Source organism: Hippopotamus amphibius, chromosome 11, assembly GCF_030028045.1.
Source record: "Hippopotamus amphibius kiboko isolate mHipAmp2 chromosome 11, mHipAmp2.hap2, whole genome shotgun sequence".
Classification (NCBI taxonomy): domain Eukaryota; kingdom Metazoa; phylum Chordata; class Mammalia; order Artiodactyla; family Hippopotamidae; genus Hippopotamus; species Hippopotamus amphibius.
The window spans coordinates 65,351,066-65,376,767 of NC_080196.1; the positions used below are offsets into that span (position 1 = coordinate 65,351,066).

At 38.2% G+C, this 25,702-nt stretch overlaps 1 protein-coding gene across 1 annotated transcript in view; it reads right to left on the reverse strand.

The window, feature by feature from the left end:
* Positions 1 to 25,702, reverse strand: part of ASXL3 (ASXL transcriptional regulator 3) — a 140,929-nt gene that overhangs the window by 39,366 nt on the left and 75,861 nt on the right. The window contains exon 7 of the mRNA XM_057699283.1: positions 22,860 to 23,023. Within this exon, the coding sequence (XP_057555266.1) occupies positions 22,860 to 23,023 (164 nt within the window). The remainder of the gene's footprint in view (positions 1 to 22,859; positions 23,024 to 25,702) is intronic.

The following is a 25,702-nucleotide window of genomic DNA, read 5'->3' on the forward strand; positions in this document are numbered from 1 at the left end:
TACTAGCAAAAACTGACAAAAACATTAACGGGAAGCAATTATTACAAGCCAAATTTTCCCTCGATCATAAATGTAAAAATCCCAAGCAAAATATAAACAAATTGTATTTATATGTATGTATGCTTGTGTTTTGTTTATTCTAGGAATACAAAGTTTGTTTAACATCTGCAAAGCAATTTGTCATTTATCACATTATTATAATAAAGAGAAAATCATATTAATAGATGCAGAAAGTACCATTTGTGATTAAAACTCAGAAAACTGGGAACTGAATGAAAATTCCTTAATATGATAAAAACCTTCTCTTCAAAAAATCTGCATTAAGCTTCCTGCATAAAGGTGAAATCACAGAATCGTTATCCTTGAGACTGAAAACAAGATACAGATGGCAGCGAGCACTACTTCTATTTGAAACTGCACTGAAGATATTATTAAGTGCAATAATATAATAAAGAATTTTAAAAGAATAAGTGCAATTGTAATTAGTATAGAAAACATAATTGCATATTCAGAGAATCCAAAAGAAACTAGATATACTTTTTAGAATCAATAAGAGACTTAGTAGATTCACTAGGAAAAAATCAACATATAAAAATTTACAGTGAAAAGTCAGCAGATTCGGAGAAACTAACCTACTGAAAGACGTATCAGACCTTTCCTAAGGAAACTGTCAAATTATTGAGAGATGTTAGGGAAGACCTAAATCAATGGAAGGACAAACTATTATTCACTGACTAGACGATTCAATGCGCAAAGTTTTAATTCTTCCCTAAATTAGTCTATATGTTAGATGCATTCCCTAATCAAAATCCATGTACTTTTATGAAAATTGATACTGTTATTCCACATCTCTATGAAAATACAAAGGGCCTCTGACAGGTAAGGAAAAAAAAAGTTCATGGATTGCCTCTTCTAGATATTAAGCTACCAATAGTCAAAATAAGATGATTTGGGTGCAAAATAGACAAAAAGACGAATGTAAAAGAATAGTGAATATAACAGAATGTAAAAGAATAGTGAATATAACAGAAGCAAACAGTTCTGGTTCAGTGGTTGTTGACAAAGATGACATTACAGCACCACAGTGCACTGGGGGAAGAATGCCTCTTCAATAAACTATGTTTGGCAAATTAGATATTATTTAAACAAATCAAACACTATGTATCTCATATAACACTCTTATTCAACTCGAGGCGATTTGTAGATGTAAATCTAAAGGTATTATAAGGACATTTCTCATCATCACTCAAAAAAGCTTAATATAGCAGTAAAAATCAACAAACTGGTGTGCGTTAAACTTAAGAACTCTTCATCAAAGAACACCATTTACAGAATCAAAAGACAAGCCACAATGTGAGAGAAGAAACCAGCAAGAACTGCCGCATATCAACAAGAAGATGACTAAAGTGGACTAAAGACTTTGAACTGGTGATTCTCCAAAGGGGCTTTCCAAATATCCAAAAACACATAAAATATTGTCCAACCTCACTAGTCATCACAGTAATGCAAATTAAAACCACAATATAAAGTTACAAACACTGACAATTTCCAGACATGGTAAGGATGTGGAATAGCCTGAATGTTCACATACTCCTGGTAGAATTGAGGTAACCACTTTGGGAAGCTGTTTAATACTATTTTTAAAAGCTGAATATATGCAAATTCTATGATCCAGCAATTAGACCCATAGGCATATACTCTAAAGACTTTTGTACTTCGGCAAAGTCTTAGATACAAAAGGGTTTAGAGCAGTACCACTCAAACTAGCACAAACTGAAAACAACTCAAATATCCATCAAAAGATTCAATAAGGAAATAATGATGCAATCACTCAAAGGAATACTACACAACGCGAGAATATGACACAACAAAATGTATGAACCACACACGCACACACACACAATATTTAGCTTAATAAAACAGAGTACCCACGGAATAACTTCATTTACATAAAGTTCAGAAACAGACAAAGCTAGCTGATGGAGACAAAAGTCAGGATAGCCAGGTTCTCTCAGTGAGTGTTAACTAAAGAGGGCAAAGCAGAGTTCTGAAACGCTAGGATATGCTCCATCTTTGTAAATAATCTGTATGCCAGTCTGAAGGATATGCTCACTTTTCGAAAATTCATAAAATATACAAATATCAGATGGGCACTCATTTGTCTGCATGTTTGTGCTTCAATAAAACGTTTACATAAAAATGAGGTAGTTACATTTTCCTTCCATTATGCCCTCATTTTAAGAAATACCTGACAAAAAAAAAAAACCCTTAAGAAAAAAGAAGAACGAAAAAAAGAAATAGCTGACCTATAGGACAAGTAAGAGAAATGTGGCTGATGAAAAAGACCTAGCATTCAGAAATGGGCCAGGTAAATTTGGGGGTTTGTTTAAAATAATGCAGGTTTAACACATTCTGCAATTATCTATAGCTTGGTATATATTTTAAAAAAGCTAGAGTAAAAACTTGTTTTGCTGCTGAATATGTTTCCTTTTATATAAAGTAAAAGCTCCTAGTAGTCCAATGATCACATTATTAAATTTTAAAAAACTGTCAAATACATTTGGTATAAGAAGAGTATTTTCAGTTAAATTTAAGAAATTGCAGCATATTAAGTTTTGAAAATGTATATGTAAAAAGTTGGTGGATGGCATTTTCCAATACCTTTTCTTCCCTAATGAAATGCTCTTAATTGACATTAAAAACACAATACATCTTAGCCTCATTATTGCTATAAAATTATTTTGTCTTTTGTAATATTGTGTATGCATTTTAAGATATCTGAAAAGCAAAAATATTCCTTATTTCTTAAGAACCAAATGTATATCAATATATTGAAATATATCAATATAATAAATATCTCTAAGCTATTAAACATATTAAACAATATCTGCACATCAATAAGAGCTTAGCCAAGCGTGTTTAGTAGATTTTTTTCTAGCTTCCTTCTTTTTCTTTCAGTAGAATCTCTGAGTAGATAAAACATCAGATGAATAATTTAAATGAGAACACACAGCACAAAAAGTAACATTCTGGAAACAATCCCAAGAGGCAATTAAAGAAAATGGGGAAATTGAACCACCTGAAGCATTTCCTCAACCCTCCATGAATGCATTCATTCTTTCACTCACCATTTACTTAATGATGTCTTTATGTCCAAAACACCAGATTTAAACAACCAAAATTTTGGCACTAAAATATCAATAATAAAAATAAATTTATAAAGGCTTGATGCAAAATCACTCTAAGCAAGAATAACAAATGAAACAGTCTATGAATCACTATCACCTCTGAACTCCCACATGTCAACGGCACTCTTCTATTCTAGAACTTATCACACTATTTCTGAAGATTTTTCTAGTTTGTAAAGTCCTTGAGTACAGGTATCTACTCATAAATTTTATCCCCACTGCTCACCAAACAGGATATGTACTTCGAAACAGGCTCAATATTTATGAGCTGCAAAATGCAATTTTATTGTGACCACTGAAAATCTAATATAAATTAATTATCCTATTCGCCAAAGCAAATATAAACAAACTCCTCAAAATTATGGAAAATAATGATAAATTAAAGGTGCAATCAAAAGAAATATTCTCCTTCTTTGAGGAAAAAGGACTTTAAACAATTACTCTAGGTAATTACTATAGGTATTAATAATGGAAACTGTCAAGCTCTCTGTGTTATTTTTTAGGTAATCTATATGTTAATTCAACCCTCTCTTTACAAGCTTCTGTAAAATAAAAGAGTTTCGCAAAACTGCTATTTTTCTCTTTGAAGTCTGAGTGTGAAATATAATCTCAGATGCCAGGAAGAATATAAGGCAGTTTTTCTGAAGTATTTTTACTCACAGAAACGTTAATTTAAACTTCATTTAAAAAAATATCTATTGAGTACCTACTACATTATACCACATATCAAAATACCCATGCATTATTAATATGTCACTTTTAGAAAAAGGATGGCTTAATAAATCGTTCTGGCATACTTGGTAATCCTGCAGAGAAAAAGATTTGAACCAATATTTATTACCCCCTATAAAAGTTACATTAAAATCTAAAGGTAATGGAGTTCCCTTTTCAGGATGGTGGTGTGAGGAACTTTGTGAACCTGTCCCCAGTGACACAACTATAATGTGAAAATTATTAAAAAATAAAAATAAAAACAAAAACAAAAAACAATAACAACAGCCATTTAAAGTTTCCGGAATTTGTGCCACGGGAATACAGCAAGTGAAGAAAGAGTTATCCAAAAAGTCCACTAAATCTTGGTAACCACAGCAAGAGTGTGTCAATTAAGCCCTGAATCACTGCCTCCATCAGACAGGTTCCTGTGATGGAAGCTCTTCCCCAGATGGTTGTGGCCAAGAAGAAGAGGCACCCTCTCTCCTCAGCTCCCAGTAAAGGAATGCAGTAACTCAATGGGAGGGGCAGGTCAACAGCATTTCTCATCCCCTTCTAGCCCTAAGGTACAGATGCTAAATTCCTGGCAAGTGCAGTCAAGAGGTCAGCGGCACCTTTCCTCTACCAGTGACCATCTCCCCAGAGTGGGGCAGGCCAGGAATACGGACACCATGAATGTCCTCAAAGCCCACCTGTAGGGTGAAGATTCCATTCCAGCAGAGGCATGATGAGAAGACCAGAGGCTACCACTCCCACCAATCTCTGCTACTAGAGCAGAAGTGTCACTCCTGTCCCTGGCTCTGGGAACAGTGGCTCTAGATTTTTCCCAGGCCAAGAGGGAGTCGATAAGAATGGAGACCTTCTAAGGTCTCCCCACAAAAGCTGATTTTACTTAAAACAGAGCGCAGGGAAGTTTAAGCTGAAGGATGCTCTTGAACCAAATGGAGATTTTGCTGGTGAGCAATTATGAAGAGACTGATAGCTCTCTGAGGGTAACAAGCTAGACCACAGGTCAACTAATTTATCAGAGAGAACCGGGAAAGAGACAAACAAACACACCTCAAAAACTAGCCTCAAAACCATCCCTGCAAAGGGGCTCTAATTTAATTGGATCAGACCATGGAGAAATTGATGCCCCAGGATATTGTTAAAAATGATAAAGCAATTAGGCAGCAATTAATGGAGCCTACGGGCTGAGTGTGATACCAAATGAGACTGTAAAATCCTTTAGCACAGTCATTACATCTACCCATTAATTCTATCTCCCTTGCTTACCAAGGAAACAGAGTACTTAGAAAGAGGCTAACAATGTTTATGAATAGCAAATGTAATTTTATTGTGACCACTGAAAACCTAATATAAACTGATTATCATTCATATATATCCCATTCCCCAAAGCAAATATAAACAAAGATTATTATAAACAGTGATAAAGTTACAATCAAAAGAAATATTCTCCTTCTTTAAAGAAAAAAAGTACTTTAAACACGTACTAGATTCAGCATAGGTATTTATAATGGTTTAACAGAGAGATCAAGGAAAGCAGCAAAGAACTCCAGCATGACTGTGATCATGGCCAAGGCTGTGCCCTTTGAGAAGAAACATCAGAGGCTTCACACGGCAGGAAAAAATCAATTTCACTAAAATAATCTAGCCAAGTCTCTAATCAAATGAACAAGAAAACAACAACGAAAACAATCCCTGAAGAAGGGTTAGGAATGGGATCAGCATATGGATGTTACAAGATATAACCTAAAATGTACAGAGAGGGAGAGAGAGAGGGGCAGAGAGGGAGAGTGGGAGGGACAGTGGGAGGGAGAGGGGCATAAAGAAATAGCAAAGGGTGACCCATGGGCTGGAAAATCATCAGGCAAAAAAACTGCTTGTGAAAGGCCCTGATGTTGGATTTAACACAAAAAGCTTCATTATAACTACCTTTAAATAATAAAACAAAACCAGGCTTAAATATGTTGAGGGAGGTATGATGACAATATTTCATCAAATAGAGGATATCAACAGAGATAATGACTATGAAAAAGAACCCACGGAAAATTCTGGATTGGAAAGTAAAATAACTAAAGTGAAAATTTCACCAAAGGGGCTCAACAGCAGATTTGAACGGGCAAGAGAAAGAATCAGCAAACTTGAAGATAGTACAACAGAAATTATGCATTTTGAAGAACACAGAGAAAAAAAATGAAAAAAATGAACAGAGCCTCAGAGAAATGGGGGGCACAATTAAGTGTACCAAATAGGGGTAACAGAGAGAGGAGAGAGAGGAGGGAGCAGAAAAATAGTCAAAATAGTCAAAAAATAGTCCAAAAAAATGGCCAAAACGTCCCAAACCATGAAAATCTACAAATCGAAGAAGCTCAACATACTTTAAGTAGGATAAATGTGAAGAGAGCCATACCTAGACGCATCATAGTAAACATGTTGCAAGCCAAAGAGAAAATTTTGAAATAAACAAGAGAAAAAAGACATTATGTACACAGGAACCACAGTAACATTAACATCTTGATTTCTCATCAATCCAAAAATAAAATGAGGGAAAAAATCCATTTATAAAAACATTAAAAATAATAAAATAGTAAGGGATAAAACATGTAAAACATACTCTGAAAACTAAAGAGAAAAAAAGTTGAAAGAAATCAAAGAGGATCAAAGTAAATGGAAAGACACCCCAAGTTATGGGTCAGAGCACTTAATATTGTTAAGATGGCAATATTCTCAAAAGTGATCTATGGATTTAAGACAATTCCTATCAAAATTACAACTGGCTTCTTTATAGAAATTGACAGGCTGATCTTAAATTCACTTGGAAATTCAGGGTCCCAGAATAGACAAAACAATCTTGAAAAAGCAAAAAAAAAAAAAAAAAAAAAAAAAAAAAAAAAAAAATGCAAGACACTTCTGAAGGAAAAAAATGTTTTTTATTATTAGATAAAATTAGAAGAGTTTGGGGGATATTAGTATAAGATTGACGTAGGGAATATATTCTTAATCTGGATATGAAACCCTACCTCATAAAGGAAAACTCAAACTTTCTACAGAGTTATGGATAATTTAAAAAAGACTTTAGACATTTGGGGAAAAACAGAAAAATCCACCAAACTGCTCTATCGCAATAGCATTTAATCACACATTATGCTGACCCAGCTCCCTCCTTCCAGCTGGCTTGTTCACATACTCCTACTGACCATTCTCAGACTCATTATGATCTGCTGTCCACTCATCCCTTTACTTTCACCCAGTCCGTTGTTCCTCTCCTCTCCTCTTTCCCTTCCTTGTCAAGTTTAGATTTTCTGGCTCATCATGTCCATTTGATTCTTGACCCTCTCCTCATCTAGAAAAAGCCCAATCTGTGGCGGACCTTGCCACTCTACAGCCAGTACTTTTGGAAAAATCCACTTTAAAGCAGACAGGTTGGATAATGAAGGCTTCAGCTCCAGGCCACATATCACTCTCCAGCTAGCCTACCCTGCTGCTTTCAGTGAATTCAATTTCCCACTCTTCAGTGACTATTTCAAACTCCATTCACCTCAAGCTCTTTCCCTTCCTCCCTATCTCATTCTACCCATCACTACCAGTCTGTGATTTTAACTTCTACTTTTTCTAGGGGGATAAAGAACCCGTAGTGATCAGAAAGGAAATCCCAAGACTTTCTATTACCAAACTTCAGACCCATCTTCTCCACCCACTCTCGTCCTCCCTTCCAGTTTTCCTGGAAATGGTGCTCTGCTTCCTTTCTAAGGAACCTCTCTCCACCAGTGCTCTGATCACGATCTTCACCTCTGCCTTTCAGAGATCATTACAGTAGGCAACCAATTTCCATTTCTACCTTGATTATTTAACTGCCCCCTCTCAATGGGTCTGCTATTCCTTTGACAATAAACATACTAAATCCTCCCCCACATGAAAGAAATTCAGACAAAACCCCACCTGCCTCCTTGTTATGTTGTTTCAGTTTTCCTTATGACTGTTTACAGTTCATAACAAATTTCTTAAAAGATACGTCTGTCTCTATTTTTTCCTTCCTTTGTTCTTTAACTTAATCCTTATCCTATTCCAATCTGACCTTCTTCACTATCAAATAAAGGAAATGGTTCTAAAAAGTACACTAATGAGAAACAAGGAATTAAAATTATTATTGTGAGTGATAGGATTATCTGAAAAATTCAACAGCATTGTTTTTAATTGAAAAACAATTAAAAATTACGAAAAATTGAGTAAGATGGCTAAGAAAGAAAAATAGCTTTCACATACACAAGATAACAATTCTATTACAGAAGGAAAGATTCCACTTACAATTGCAATTTTTAAAAGAGAACAGTGGGCTCAAGGTACTCAACAAGAAATTCTAAGATTTACATGCAGGGAAAAATGCAGCAGTTTATCCAAATTCTCTCCTTCCATTGTCTCTCAAAGCCACTCCTCACTGGTTTTTCACCCCTACCGTGCTTCCAAAACTGTTCTTGTGAGGATCACCAGTGAACTACATATGTGAAGTGTGATGGTGACCTCTCCATCAGCATCCATTCAATACTTAAGCATTAACATAAATCACTCACTCCTTACATATTTACTCCCTGGATTTCAGTGATACAAACACTTGGTTTTCCTCTACCTCACTTCCTTGGCTATTACTCCTCAGTTTTATCTGCAAGCTTAATCTCTTTTTTGCAGCCATTAAGATATGGAAATCTCAAGCCTAAGTCTTGTGCCCTCTTCTCATTCTGTTTTATAGTACATATCACTTATATCCATGGTCTTAATTTACATCTATATGTTGGTGGTTCCCAATTTTTTTTATAACTCCTGCTTAGAACGCTCACCTGCAGACCTAAAGAGACATCTTCTTGTTCAAAATTTCCACGCGGATTTCTCAAAGGCACCTCAGGACACATCATGTCCAAAACTAAAAACACGCTTCTGTTCCAGTTTTATCTTCCCAGTAAATGGCACCAACCACCATCGATGGGGCTAGTAAGACCCTGAAACTGAGTATCAGAGGAAAGCAAGGCAGCTAGAGTTCACAGGAAGAGCATCAGAGAAGCAAAGAAGAGAACCAGAGCACCACGGAGGGAAAGTTCTGGAGTTCTTGGAGGAAGCAATCAGGGGCTGGGCCAGAACTACTCACGAAGTCTCTTCCCACCAGGCAGACTGCAAAAAACGCAGGCCTCAGCGATGGAGAGCAATCCTTCATAGCCTGAACGCCTCTGGTTCTGGCTAAGCTTAAGGTTCCAAAGAATCAAGCTGTTTACAACTACAGGCACATCTCATTTTGTTGTGTTATTCTACTTCACAAGTATTCCATTGTTTACACATGGAAGCTTTGGGGCAACCACGCATCGAGCAGGTCTATCAGTGCCATATGGCTGACAGCATTTGCTCCCTTTATGTCTCTGTATCATATTTTGGGAACCCGTGCAATATTTCAAACCTTTTCATTATTAGTATATTTGTTATGGTGCTCTGCAATCAGTGATCTTTGATGGCACTACTGTAATTGCTTTAGGGCACCACAAAGCACACCCAAGTAAGAAGGCAAACATCGATAAATGTGTGGGTTCTGACTGCTCCATCTGAAGGCTCAGATGAGGGTTCGCATTTTTTAGCAATCAAGTGTTTTTTAATTAAGATATATAGGGACTTCCTAGGTGGCACAGTGGTTAAGAATCCGTCTGCCAACGCAGGGGACACGGGTTCGATCCCTGCTCCAGGAAGATCCCACATGTTGCACAGCAACCAACCCCGTGTGCCACAACTGTTGAGCCTGTGCTTTAAAGCCTGTGAGCCACAACTATTGAGCCCACGCACTGCAACTACTGAAGCCCATGCACCTAGAGCCCATGCTCCACAACAAGAGAAGCCCAGGCAATGAGGAGCCCAAGCACCACAACAAAGAGTAATCCCCGCTCGCTGCAACTAGACAAAGCCTGTGTGCAGCAACAAAGACCCAACCCAGCCAATAAAATAAATTTATATTTTAAAAAAGTAACGTAGATATTTTTTAAAAAGATATGTACATGGTTATTTTAGATATAATGCTATTGTGCACTTAAGATACTAAGTATAAACATAACTTTCATATGTACTGGGAAACCAAAAAATTCATGTGACTTGCTTTATTGCAACATTCGCTTTATAGTGGTGGTCTGGAACCGAATCCAAAAGATCTCTGAGATATGCCTGTAACTTAACTACATGAAGCTCACTTTCATGTCTGCTCACAAGCTTCCTCTCTCTTCTACAAAATTATATTCCTGGGGGCTTCGATGTTGTTTCTCCTGCTAGACTATAAGCTTGGTGAAGGCAGATACAGGACAATCTCATGTAACATGATATCCCCAATGTCTAGCACATTGCATAGCCTACCATAAAACTTCAATTAATTAATATTTGTAAATATAACTAATTCCTCCTGAATCATCTTCAGCTTGCTAATAGATATTGTCAAAATCATTTTTATTCTGTTTCAGCAACACACAGAAGGTCTTGTTCTCTGAACTGTCACACTGGGTCTATTTTCTGAACTGCCAAATCGTTCCTATGTCGCATTATTGATCTGTCTTTTCATCCTAAGACAGAGAGGTCAGTAGGTGCTGGATCATTACCGGATATTGAGATGGTTTCTTTAGAAACACTGTTGGACCTTGTACAAGTCTTTCAGGCTCAGATAAGGGATCAGGAAAAAGTGCATGTTTACCCCACTGATGCTTCCCCAAGTAAAGGTTTGCACTTGTGGGGAGTAGCAATTGATTCTTTAATAAAGAACAAATTAACCACATGTTTAAGGATACATCAGTGGGGCTAGGCTTCCCTTTAGCTGGCAAAACAGCCAGGCTTTGGACTGAGTAAACCAGCCAACCCCTTAGGAAAGCGTAGACTGGAAACCTTTTCTGCAGTGGTAAATGTTGCAGTTGAGACTAACTCCTATGGCACATTTCCAGGGAGCAGGAGCTGGAGAGAGATTTGTTCCTCCCGAAGGCTCCACCCTTGCCTCTGGCCCTGACAACTCAGCTGGTTTTGTCTAAGGTAATTTCTACAGGCCCTTTCAGTCAAATCCCACAAACAGTTCTCTACAGGCAGTCACTTTCATTTTGGTCATCTCTTTGCCCCATCTAGTCTCACCTCCAATGTCTCCAGCAGAAACTCCTCATGTTCCTTATTAAAAGCAGAGGCACTAATGTGTAATCTGCCACATGCATGACTAGAATTTCTCAAATTCTAGTCTTTTGTATGATAAAGCAAGGTTAAAATTCCTTATTCTCCATTCCTGTATAAACTGGTAGTTAAGAATTTAGCGTACATATATTACTAAGTAATTTACATAACAAAAAGGTAATTATGCAAATATTGAATGACAATATTAAATATTTATTAATCTGATATGCCAGGGGCAGCTGATTACACAGGGCCAAGGATACCCCCACAGGCCATGGAGTGGCCACTTAGTATTCAACGTAAAGGAGAAAAAAAGTGGTTTAATGCACAGAATGGGATGCTGTCCAGGTTAAATGAGCTCACGCTCTTCTCTTCACTATCTTATGCACGGGACACAAGCAGGCTCCATTTGCTGGATTGCCTGTTATGTGCAATTACTCGCATATCTGTAATTCGATCCAGTCTAAACATGCTTTGATATACAATGAAGCAGATCCTGATAAACAGAGTTGATGTTAACTGTCCAGTTAGCTAAGAAATGAATGATATCCAGACGGAATCACTTCCCTCCATGAGCATAAAGCTCAAATGGAGAGAATGGAAATACCAAAGCGTGGTCTGCAAGGATATCTCTGGCCATGTATGATTTACTATCACCAGTAAGTGACTTAGGCTGGAAGGAATATTGGATTTCCTAAGTACTTTAAGATATGCTTTCAGAAGCAGGGAAAAAGCCAAAGTGTCAGTTCCATTAAAATAATTACATCTCAAGTATGCACTTTTACCTAAAGGCTTAAGATATGAGTATTTTTCATATCTTTAATACTTTCGAATTTTTATAATCAGTTAGGTAAATTGACATTTCATTATATATGCTATTTGTAGAATAAAATGACGGTATAATTTTAAAATCAATATATACAGTACATAGCGCAATCTCTAAGAGGAGCCTGAGTTATTGCAAATGTATGAGCTATTTCCATGAAGGAAAAAGATGGAAAGCCCCTTCCCATTTGCATTTATAAAGGCTGCGTGCCTTCTTTAAATATATACACTGATGCCAACAGAGCCATCAGAAATCAATAAATCACATTCTCATGTGCTGTAAAATGTCTGACACACACATTCATTTTCCTGGTCCGAAATTCTCTGCAAAAGGGACTGTGTAAATGTTCCATTTTAGTTTAATGACATTCTCCACAGTTAAAATTATGTGCATTATTGCCAGTGAGTTCAAAAAGCTGAAGAGCACAAAGCTAGATAGGATTTTAAAGAGCCTACACAGTACATGTCCTTCAGTGGCCTGTCACTTAACAGACCATAGACACACAGATATGAATGCAGAACCAAATCGGGACATTAGTAAGAATGGACTGAAATGCTGCAATTATCGTTTGGACAAAAAAGTAATAGGCATAATTTATTTAGAAGCAGCTGGGGGATGGTCCTCTAAGTATTTGGAGAGACAGCCCTGACAGCCTGATGCCATGGAACGGAAGCAGAAATGGACATCACTTAAAAATGATACAGATGACAGAAAGGACAACAACCTATTCATCAGTGACGTTCTGTCTGAAAGTGTAATAAAAACCTAAATATGACTCCACTTTAGTTGACATTTATTCTACCAGCTGCCATTTATTTTAAAAAGGTCGCAAGATTGTTCTACGTAGACATCGTTTATAAGGTACAAATTCTTAAAGAAAGAAGGGATCTGTTATGTATAATCAAGAAGGTTCTAAAAATTCTCCAAGCACATCTTGCAGAGAGCTAAGCAAAAAAGCCACACCTGAAATAAATCCAAGCGCTGAATTTAATAAGCCAATATCCCCACATGAGGACTGAGTAAGAACTAGCTACAATTCGACCTGTTCACTGGCACTGACCGATGCTGCTCTGGTCCCTTGTTTCTTTGTATTTGATCTCTGAACCAAATGCTGTGCCCGAGGAGGTGACATTTGACTCATGGGTTTACCCAAACCTGATCATATTCAAAGGGTGTTATTCCGAGACTATTCATTCAACAACGTTATCTTCTTTTAACCTACGTTTCCTTTTCCTGAGACCTCCACTCACTCTAGCCCCTCTGACCTAACTTTTCTCCCTGTCCAGCCTGGACCCCATAATCAACCACCCCAGCAAGCATCTCACGAGACCCCTAAAATTTTTCAGCTCCTTTGTAAATCTCCAACAATCCTGGCAAAACCCAGCTCCTGGCACCAAGCTAAATGTAGCGATATTTAGTCTTGTTGGGTAGAAAACACAGAACTAGACCGTGTGTCTGCTGCCATCTAAACGCAAATGGGGTCTGGGTGCTGTTCAGCCACCACTCCTTCCCCAGGATGAACCCACAGCACGGTCCATCAGGCTGCTCGCCAGAGCTCTAAAACCCTCAGGAAACCCCAAACCCTCACGTCTCTGAGAAGACAAATATACCACCACCCAGCTGAAAACCCCTCACTCTCCACCGTACTCTTCACACTCGGTTACTTCTGCACTCCTCCTTTCCTGCTTCGCTTCTCTTCTCTCTCTCAGAAATCAGCATCTTTTTTTCTTAAACCAGCTTCTTTACCAATATAGTCCATCCCTTTCCATCTAGTCTAAGACTTTAGTCCATAAATCAAATCCTTTCTCTTCTATATTCAATTTCTTCTATTAACTGTCTCAATTTTTAGGACAAAATCATGTTTAAGTCCATCCCAGCTTTAAAAACATACATTTGTTTGTTTTTATTTTGTACAGCATAACATTTTGCTATTCTCAAATGTGCAATAATTACTTACTGCCTAAAAGGGGTATACAATTCTTCCTTCTTCCTCAAATCCAATTACCAAGTCATGATAATTTTATTTCTAAAATGTCTGTATTGGATAGAATTGGGTTCCCCTCCCTTCCCAAGATCATAGGTTGAAGCCCTAACCATGTGACTATATTTGGAGACAGGGCCTTCAAAGAGGTAATTACAATTAAGTGAAGTCATATGGGTGGGGTCCTAACCCAATATGAGGGGTGTCTTTATAAGAAGAGAAAGTGACACCAGGGATATGGGTGTGCAGAGAAAAGACCATGTGGGGACATAGAGAGAAGGAGGCCGTCTACAAGCCAAGGAGAGAGGCCTCGGGAGATTCCAAGAATGCCAGCACCTTGATCTTGGACTTGCAGCCTCTGGAGCTGTGAGAAAATAAATTGCTGTTTTAAGGCCAGCCAGCCTGTGCTATTTTGTTATGGCAGCCCTAGCAAACTAATACAATGTCTCATGAATGAGGCCCTTCCTTTTCATTCTATAATGAACAAAAAGGCTTTGGCTAAAGTTCTTATGTTTATCAGACGTGTTACACTAGCCTTATAAGTGGCTTCCCAGCCTACATTCATTCATGTGTTAGGAAAACATCTACTGAGCACTTACTACATGCCAGGCACAGTGAATAGAAGAAATAGAGCCACTGTCCTGGGGCTGTTTATTTTCATGAGGAAAGACAAATAAACAAATACATAAACAAGTTAATCACAGACTTTGATAAGTACAGGAAAGGAAACAAATAGAAAACTAAGAAAACAACTGGAGAGGCTACTTTAGATGGGAGGGGAGGAAAGAACAGCCTTTGGGAGGAGCTGACATTGAGGCCTGATGAAGAACGAGCTGGCCTTGCCAAACGTTGCTGGGAAAGCATGCCTGGAAGAGCCGTGAGCAAGCACAGAGGCTGAGAGAGAACAGAAGGCTGAGGTTTGAGGGACGGGAAGGAAGATGGTGTGGCTGCACCACAGCCAGGTGGAGAGTTCGGGGATCTCTCCTCTACTCCATGCTCCAATAGAGCTCTTTTTCTATAATATAAATCTAACAACACCACGCTCCACACGTAAAATCCTGGTATGTTCTACACTGCTGACTGACCTATGAGGCCCTTATTAAAAGCTTGCTCCAGCCTACCTTTCTAGCCCCAACTTTCTCACCCTATTCCCCAGCCATCTCAAATTACATGCGGAGAGACATCACATGCTTGTCTGCCTCCGCCTTGGGTGCCAGGGAGCATGATGCAGGGAAAGAGCATCAACTTGGCGCTAGACAAATCTGTGTTCAAATTCGGGCTCCCATGTTTCTACTTGGAAGGAGCTGGGTAAGTCCCTTTCTCTCCCGGATCCTCGGTTTCCATGTACATGAGGTGGGGTTAATAACAGACTCTCTGGAGAGCTACTGTAAGGATTAGCGATCATCTCTGTAGGAGGCCTAGCACTGCAGGTAATCAGCATTATTGCTGGCACATCCTGTATCCTCTACCAGGAATGCCTGCCTTACTTCTTAACTTGAAAAACTTCCTCCATCGTTCCAGACCTAGGTCTATAACATCTTCTCTTGAAACCGTCTCTAACTCCCACAGACAGAATATAATTCCCTCCTCCACGTCACCTCAGTACAATGCGTGCACCAATACCACGCAAGGTTCTGGACCTACAGGCCTCTCTCTCTCTCCTCTCACCATTACTTCCCTCAGGGTAGGAACTGTAACTTATTAACATTTATACCATCAATGCTCATCTGGCACATAATACATGTTAAATAAACGTTGGATGAATGAATGAACTATATGTCCTATTCCTCCCCCAAACCACTAGAATCTGCTAACATCCGCATCATTCTACTTCCTCGAAAGGTCTGTCAGTCAGGAGCCCAGTAGGTACAGGTGGCTCATTCGAGTTAGCATCATTCAAAGAAAGTAGATGAAAGTGACTATTTATAAAGGTGTGGGCAGGATGCAGCAGAACCACAGAGGACAGTGCAGTAAGCCAGAGCTAATGATGGGGGCTAGTGTTGGACCGGAAGGATAAGGGGAGAAGGGGGTGATCGGAACTTGGACAGAGAGGGCTGTGTGGCGAGTACCTTTGGATCGAAGCTGGTCAATGGATGTGGCCTGTGCTGAGCACACAGGGCAGGTGAGGGGCTCAATCTCACTCTTCTTCCTGCATCCACTCCCCTGTTGGGGCTCCCTCTCTTGAGTAATTCAGGCATGAAGCTAAAATTAATATAGGTCCCTGCATGAGGGGCTCCTGATGGCTCAGAGTGGGATCACAGAGCTCAGTGGGGTGAGGTGGAGGGGAGGCCTGGAGAGGAGCTGCAGAGGCAGAGCATGGTGGGGGGTGCCTGCACAGGAGGGGCTAGATGGGCAGTGTCAGGGGTCAAGCAGGAAGGAGAAGGTGCTGAAGCAGAGTGGGTGGGTACGTGGGCTGTCATGGAAAGTCAGAGCCTCAGGGCAGTAAGGAGACCATCCCCATGGGGAGGTATGGAGGCCAAGATGGAAGACTCATTACCTACGAAGGGGTTAATCAGCTATTTAGAAATATTAAGGGTAATAGGAACTGAGTTTCCCACTGTCAGCATCAGACAGCTATGGAAAGGGAGAAAACTGGAATGAACCATGGGGTATTAGATTAGCATTGAAGGTGTTAGTGTGAATTCATGGTTTGCGAGATTGATAGAAACTGTGTTGTTTATATACGAGCTCATACTCTTTCTTCTATGAGATGTGCCTTGCCTCCAAGACACAGAAGGAGGTGTTCACACACACATGCACGCACACACACATACGGATGTATGCATTCCTGCATATACATGCATATATTTCCTAGGTCTGTCCTACATCTGGGAGCAGCAACACCCCAATAGCGAAAAGCACGCATTTAGTGAGACCTTGATTTCTAAATACCATCCTCCACTAAAGGGAACCACGGCTCCTCGGAGAAAGGGTTCATCCCAGGGCTAGGGCATGGAAAGTACAAGATGAGAATGGAACAATTCCACGTGTTTCAAAGTAATGAAGTGCTTGAAGAGTGATGGAGACATGTCAGATGACACAGGAGCCAGCTTGAACAGGCTCCTCGTGACCAAATGTGCACAACTGAGCTTAATAACCTATTGAAAAACTAGGAAACAATGAAACCATACAGATAGGAATATGGGGATAAACTGAGAGTCTGAAGAACAGGATATCTGCACAGTTTAAAAGAACATCCTCACAAAATACCATTTAATTACAAAAGGGAAGAAGTAACTTTACACAGAAGAAGCGTGGAGGGTACCTTTTAATCAAATGACTGGCAGAAATGAAAATCGTGTGCCACCTCGTAGGTGCAACGAGAATACTGCATTATTTACTGTATTCCTCCCAACGGTACACAATCTGAATATGATCACTAGGAAATACGACACTAACATTGGCTTATAATCTTCAAAAGTGTCAAAATCATGAAAGTCAAGAGAAGACTGAAGAACTATTCTGGAATGAATGGGACTAAAAAGACACTACAACTAAGTACAATGACAGACCCCATCATGAATCTTGTTGCTACAAGTAACATTGCTGGGACAGGAGCTAAACTTGAATAGAGTCTAAGAATCACAAGGTAAGAACGATCAATGCTAGCTTCCTGATTCTGACTGGCTGCCTTGTGCTCAAGCAAGAGGATGCCCTTGTTTGTTGAAAAAACAAGCTTAAAGTCATAATATATTGGGGGCAAGGGGTGGGATGGATAAGGAGGCTTGAAACTTCTCCAATAAATCTGTAAATCTTGTAAAAGTTGATGATTATTTCAAAATTAAAAAAAAAAAGGAAGACAGAGGCATCCTTTCTCCTCATGCAGTAGTTCATACATGAGTTAGTCTCCATATACAGCCTTCTGGAGCAAAGCAGAGTAAAGAAGGTGGAGGATAGACCTAAAGGAACAAAGGAAAGATGTCCCACTCACTTCCCAGTGACCTCCTAATGGCCACTGGACACTGTTGCCTGTATATAACCTCCCCATGGATGATCTCTCATGGATTTGCTATCTTCTGTGTATTCCCGGGCTCCTCCCATACCCTTTCTAATATACACTTTCTCACAAATATATGTCTTCCTCTGGGATGACCATGGTATCTTGCAGTCTCATCAAATCCCATCGCAAACAGTATAATCTATGTAGATTTTAATCACCAATTCCATCTTCTCCAGTTACAAGACCTGAATACATATAATCATTTCTAGACATTTCATATAGTATATAGAAGCATCTCAACCCAACATGTTACAAACCAAACTCAATACTTACCCTACTACAGGGAACACAGGTAGCTGACTTCTCCCCCACCCCCACTGCGTAGCCTCTAACAGAACTTCCTGAACACCAGATTTCTAAAGTATCCCTGACTTCTCCACAGTGCACCATTTTACTTCAGGAGATGGTGAGCTCTCTCAAATTCAAGACTGGGCCTGGTTGCTTGAAACCAATTTGCATATTCCATTTCTTCAGCTAGAGTCATGGTTTAAGAAGTGGTCATGGGATCTACTGATACATAGGACCATTCAGGTGATCAGGTCTGTCTTTGAAATGCTGAGACAGAAGTATTTTCCCCACGAATGTGAACTAATAGTCAAATATCCATTTTTTGATTCAGGTAGCCATCTTATTACAAAGCAATTCAGGTTTAGAATAATGTCAACCAGGGAGAGATTTTTTAAATGAATTCATTAAACACAATTAAATAGGTCCTTGATAATAAATAAATTCCAGGACCAACATCCAGAAGCCCACTCTAACCTCCATCTTATATTTACCTGAGCCAGTAAATCCCCTTTATAATTAAGTTAGTTTGAGCTCAGTTTTGTTACTTGCAGTATAATGTGTAGAAAATAAACTTAAATAGACAACTAGATGTGACAATGTTAAAAAACTAGGAGTATGTAAAAAATGTAATCTAAGATAAACGGACCTCTAGAAAAAGAAAGAAAAGTACAAACATAGAAAAAAAAAAAATACAGGTTGGCTTAATGGTAGTTGGCACTAGCAAGATAAATGGGAAACCTAGCTTCCCTTATTTTAAAGATGCAATGAACCTTGGCTTCATTCGGCCAGAATAGGACAGCCTGTAGGACTGCTTCAGGGGAGAAAGCAGGCAGAAACCTGCAGTAGTCAAAGGAAGCAAACAAGAAAGCTGGGAGTTTCAAATTTTGTAAAAATATGTGAAAACATGCTTTCGTACAAGTGAAATTCTTAGGTATTCCACATAATTACAGTACCCTGCCACTGGCTCAAATAAATCTATGTAATCAGATTCACATTTCCATGCCTTTTCTATTCATTCTGGCCTAGAAAATGGTGATATTCATCCCCTTTGGGATTTTTATAAATTGAACTGAAATACAGCAGGTTTGGAAGCTTGTTGCATTAAGTCGCCTATTCCTTTCTGCTGGGAGAGAGGGTTGAGCTCAACTCCAGCAGGACAGAGACAGAGCTCTAAATTTCTTGATATCACATGCTGATAGGCCCACATAGCCTTCCTGTCCTCCCAAGTCACCCTAGATAAAATCTCCAGTTGGCTTCCAGACCTTCTACAAACCCATCCCACAGGCAGTGTCATTGATTTCCACTCTTTTGGGTTGAAAATATGCAGGGAATTCAGTCCTTTCTTTTCCAAGGCCAATGCCTAAGGTCAGACTCTTATCTCTTATCTCAACTACTGTGATGGTCTGTTACTCAGTCTTGCTGGGTCTTATCTTTCTCCCTGTCCAATATATTATTTACAGGGCTACTGGCTCCTAAGAGAAAATAAGGACTGCATTTTTTTTTAGATTTATTCTTTATTATTGTTATCATTATTATTATTATTATTATTATTATTATTGGCTACACTGGGTCTTCGTTGCTGTGTACAGGCTTTCTCTAGTTGCTGTGAGTGGGGACTTTATTGTGGTGCATGGGCCTCCATTGTGGTGGCTTCTCATGTTGCAGAGCATGGGCTCCAGGCACGTGGGCTTTAGTAGTTGCAGCACATGGGCTCAGTAGTTGTGGCTCTCAGGCTCAGTAGTTGTGGCGCATGGGCTTAGTTGCTCCATGGCATGTGGGATCTTTCCGGAAGTGGGCTCGAACCCGCATCCCCTGCATTGGCAGACGGATTCTTAACCACTGTGCCACCAGGGAAGTCCCTAAGGGTTGTATTTTATTTATCCTTTGGATCTTCTTCTCCTGACCTGTGTCCAGGCACTAAAATATTTATTTAAATTATGTTATGCATGCTGTTTCTAATTTGAGAACTCTCTCATGGTATCCAGTGGTTTCAGAAAAAGTGAAAAGAGCTTGATCTGCAACCAGGTCATTGAGGTTGCAGACCATACTACCCTTTAGCACAGCATCTTACCGCACATGCAGCAAGTCTTTGTAAATGACAAGCTCTCCCTCTGTAAAATTCACTTTCCCTTGGCTCTACTTACAAAACACCTATTAATCCTTCAAGGTTCAAGTTAAGTATCTGTTCCAACATAAAATTCTCTAATACAACTTTCAGATTAAAGTTCTTCATCTTCTGTGCCTTCTGAGGACTTTCTTTCTACTTCTATTTGACACTTATGTTACTCTAGCTGGTCTTTTATTAAATTTGGTATAGATCTATCCAGTTATCAGACTTCTTTTCTAGTAAAGAGGAAACTGTATTTCAGCATGAGGTTGTCTTTCTCCTCCGTCTGATATTCTTCTACAAGATTCATTCTTGAAGCCTCTGCATTTAGCACAGTATACGCGGGACATAATACATGTTCAGTAAATATTTCTTGAATAAATAATTTCCCAATGGACTACATGTTCTTTGAGAAGAGGTGTTGTACCTTATTCATTTATATTTCTCACAGTGACTGGAAAAAACTGAGTAACAGAAACTGCTACAGGTTGAATAAAATATTAGGCTTATTGAGACTGGCCTCCTGGGTTATTGAAATATTTGGCTAATCCAAGGACAGTTTGCCATTTCTTCATTCCAAAAAGATTTGAGTACTTTATATATGCCAAATCTTATTCCGGGAGTTGGAGGTACAACTGTAAACAAGATAAACCACACCTATGTTGAAGTGGAGGAAATAGTTGTGTAGCTTATAAATCCACTTCCCTGCCCCCCCAAAATAAAGTTTTTTCTAAACACCTGACCTCCAATCCTCAGTCACACAAGCTTGAAACCCAAGAATGATCACTGGCTTCTCCCTAGACCTTGCTTCAAGTGTTATCTGACAAAATGTAAACTTGCCACCACTGGGTGGTGGTGGTGGTGATGGTGACTACATGATCCTACTCCTCTTCAAGTTCAGTGTTATTCTCCAAATTCAAACCCTCATTTTGCCTTTTGGAACAACTAAAATTGCCTTCTAACAAAGCTTTCCACTTTCATGCTTCCCATCTTTAACATTCCCTTTTCAGTATTGCCAGAACAATTTTCTTAAAAAGGAAGGATCTTTTTATATTATAGTTGGTTTAAAAGCCCTCTATGTCTTTATATTGCAAACACAGCAAGAACACTGTTCAGACTGTTTAGCCTCATACTCAAGGCATCTTCCAAAATCAACTTCTAATTTGTCTTTCCAGACTCATTTGCACTCTTGTTCCTAGAATCCAGACTCCCACAAAATTTTGATTTTGTATCTTTGAATCCTTCGCATAAAATACACCTCCATCTATTTTATTCAAATTCTGCCCATAATTCTAGGCCCAATTCAAGGATTTAAACTTGTCTTTGATTTTTTTCCCTTCTATATATAAAAGCTCAATTTACTTTGTGCTCTTCCCCCTAAGCTTACTTGTTTCTACCTCATACCTTCATTATGCAGGAATATAGCTTCCATATCCAACTAGAGTGTATTTAACCATTGATTCAATAAACATGTAATAGGCACTTACTGCATCTCCATTATTCTAAAGCGCCAAACACATATTATATTCACAGTAAATATCGAACAAATTTTCAAACAAAAATGCACTCAAAATGAAAACAGTATTTCTCTAAATATGAACAATAATCTCCACCAAAGAGATACCCAACAATGATAGAAAACAGCAGCTCATCAAATTTTAAGTATATATGAAAAGGTGGGTAAGTTAGGAGAAAACAATCAAATAAAAAGCTAAGAAAATTTATTCAAAATAATATGGAAATATTGAATCAATCTTGCCCATTTCAATTTATGGATATACCCATCATTTTGAGATGCAAATTCATAAACACATGCACATTATGTCCATCAACTGGAAACTATATACAGTGTCAAAATTTATTGAAATGAGAATCACAAGGAAATGTTTCCTTAGCTACCATTTAATACTTTTTTGGTGAAATTTAATAAAAGTTTATGTGATGAAATTTTTTTCTTTTCAAAGGAAACAGCTTTAGAAGATGATTGATGCCTGCTATTATGAGTCTATATTTGTATTTCCTTCTTTTAGAGGCTTTTCAAAAATACAAAAATACACTTAAAGCATTTTCAGTTATACTAAAAAAAGAGATAAAAGGTGATTATTTATAGGCAATCATATTCAAGATGATAGACTCTCAGAAGCCAATTCCAAACATAAATTTTAAATGCTTTTTGGAAAGAGTTGAGAATAAAAACATTTACATAATTTCTTAGAAACCCTGGCTTTTTATTGCTGCACTTCAATATTCCCTCAGGGCAAAGGAGCAGCTACTTCAAAGATTTATTTGATAATGGAATGTTTGATTTCTTTGTTTTTCCTTCCCAATGTGGGTAGGTCTGTTGTTTTCACTCAGTGACAATGTGCTGTATTTTAAACTTTGAATTGGCTCACTAGTGATAATAAAAAATGAGTCTGTTTTGGCAGATTAAGTGAACACACCAGGGCTAGCACTAAGTATATAAATTACATAAATATACTAGATTATTACAAAACTATCCACCCATGTATCAGTCATCTTCAATAACAGACCTGCCACTTCATAATAATATAACTGGTGACTAATATCAAATGTCTGAAATGTCTACTTACCTGCCTATCCACTTCTGGGAGCAAAAGCAGGAGGTATTGTTGAAAATGCTGAGGTAAGGAAGCAAACGTATGCTTATTTATTAATGCCCTCAAGTTAGTGTTGACAAGAATAGATCCCGGGGTTTCTATGTCAATATCCTCAGCTTTGGTCCATTTCAAGTGTCCTGGGATAAATAAGCAAAAGATATGAATTCACTACAGACTGGGAAAAACATACACCTGCACACACACATATATGTATACTGGATATATATATATATATATATATACACATACATACATATTTGATAATGTATTTAATTCTATGTCTTTTAAGGGTATTTCAGAACAAAATCGCCAAGTCTTCTCTGTGTTTCTATCTTGCCTTAGTTGTCTTTAATTTTCATCAAGTCTACTTCATTCAATACCATCTGTATTTTTAAATCAAAGTAGTACCAGGTCTAGATAAAGAAGTATTTTAATGATGGTCTTCCAACTAATCAGAATCCTCAAAAACTTTAGGAGCATAAATGGTGACAACTACAGTTTTTGTAGATTCTGTAAGACCTAGGATCAATGATAATAAGTGCTGTTCATTTTAATAGAGATAATGACAGCTTTACAGCTGCTAGCTGTGTGCTCCCCAGGTGTCATGGACAGCACTAAGCACTGGAGTATTTAAGAAGATTCCTATTCAGGGTACTGTGAGGGTAATACTTTAAAAAAAGCAATCCTTTATAAAAAATATTAGCTGTAAGGCCTGAAATGCCAATATGCTTTGTAGGATAATTCTGCAACTCAGGTACAATGACCTCCAACACATGGCTGTATATGAGTCCACAATTTGAAATTAGGACACACAAGGAAACAATCCACCATAAGGGATGGTCAGCTGACACATCAAACAGAAGAATCACCACTCTCAGTTGCTTGAGTTAAGAGAATCACTTGAATGTGATTTTAATAGAGTGTGATTTAACTTAAGGGTCAGCAAATTATTGCCCATGAGCTACATCCAGTCCAGTGGCTGTTGGTAAATAAACTTTTACTGGATCACAGTCATGCCCAATTGTTTAGATACTGTCTAGGTGTGCTTTCACACTACCATGCTGAGTCGAACAGCAGTGACAGAAATTGCATGACTCACAAAGCCTACAGTATTTACTCTCTGGCCCCTAAGAGAAAAACATGCTGGCCCTTGTTTTAAATACTTAGAGACAAAAAAGGAAATAAACTCATTATGAAAAAACAGGACACTATAATTTTTAAAATAGGCAGACTTGAAACACCAGATAGAACTTCTAGAAATGAAAATTTAGTTTAAATTTTTAAAAAATATTTTCAATTGATACAGTGAAATAATTATTGAATAATTAAAATACAGAGTTGATGAAAATATCCAGAATGCAGCATTAAAAATGATGAGTCAAAAAAACAGGATAGAGAAAGAATATAGGGAATAGAGTAAGCAGTCAGGATGCACATTTATAGGAGTTTGAAAATGAAAAAACACAGCAAGTGGCAGAGAGGCAATATTTGAAGAGTTAATGTCTGAAAGTTTTAGAACTGAAAAAATGACAAGAGTCCTCAGAAAAAGCAACATACCAAATCTCAAAAAAGATAAATACCCATTCTTCCATCCAATGTGTTGAAATAGCAAAATATCAAAAATAAAAAGAATACCTTAAAACAACTTTGAACAAAAATAGATTGCCACCAAAGGTATCACAATAAGACACAGGAATCTAATCATCAACAAATTACAGATGACAATGAAATATCTTCAAAGGGCCAAAAGAAAATAAGTGTCGATCTAGAATTTCATGAATAACAAAATCCCTCTAAATGGCAATGATAGCAACAATATGATATTTTCAGTATCCAAAACGGAAACTCTATCCCTTGTGGAATCTTGCTGAAAAAGCACTACTGGATATTCTTAACAAATAAAGAAACTGAAGACGGAAGGAGTGGGATGTAGAAGCAATGACAAACTAAAAGATTAACAGACATGAGTAACTCCAAATAAACATTAACAGTGAAAAATGATACTACAACTAGTGACAAGTAAAACAAAATAGAGGGCTTCCTAGGTGGCGCAGTGGTTAAGAATCTGCCTGCCAATGCAGGGGACACGGGTTTGATCCCTGCTCCATGCCAAGGAGCAACTAAGCCTGCGTGTCACAACTACTGAGCCTGTGCTTTAGAGCTCGTGAGCTCACAACTATTGAGCCCATGTGCTGCAATTACCGAAGCCTGCGTGCCTAGAGCCCATGCTCCACAACAAAAGAAGCCACAGTAATGAGCCCGCGCAGCACAACGAAGAGTAGCCCCTGCTCATCGCAACTACAGAAAGCCCGCGCACAGCAAAAAACACCCAACACAGCTAAATAAATAAATAAATAATAAATAAATTCATTAAAAAAAAACAAAAAACCAAGAAGTAAAAAAAAACGAAAAATGACAGTAGACAACAACTGCATGAGAGATGTGTGACTGAAATGAGAATGCTACATAGCCCAGGCACTGTTTGGGAACAGGAGAGACACCATCTAGTTCATTACTTTGTTAATATGCCATAGGTATCCAATGGGAGAAATGAAAAAGACTTATAACTTCCAAATAAATTCATGGAAGGAAAACTCAGTCATGTGAAGGCATAAAAGGAGAAAAAAAATTTTATTAAGTCCCCAACAAAATAAAAATATACAAATGGATTTTCATATTAGATTTTAAAAGTTACACAATCCAATTATATGCTGCTTTACAAGAGATATACTTAAAATAAAAATCACATGGAACAAGGGAAAATGAGGAGATAAACTAAAAAATACCAGGCAGACATTCAAAACAACAAAAAAGCA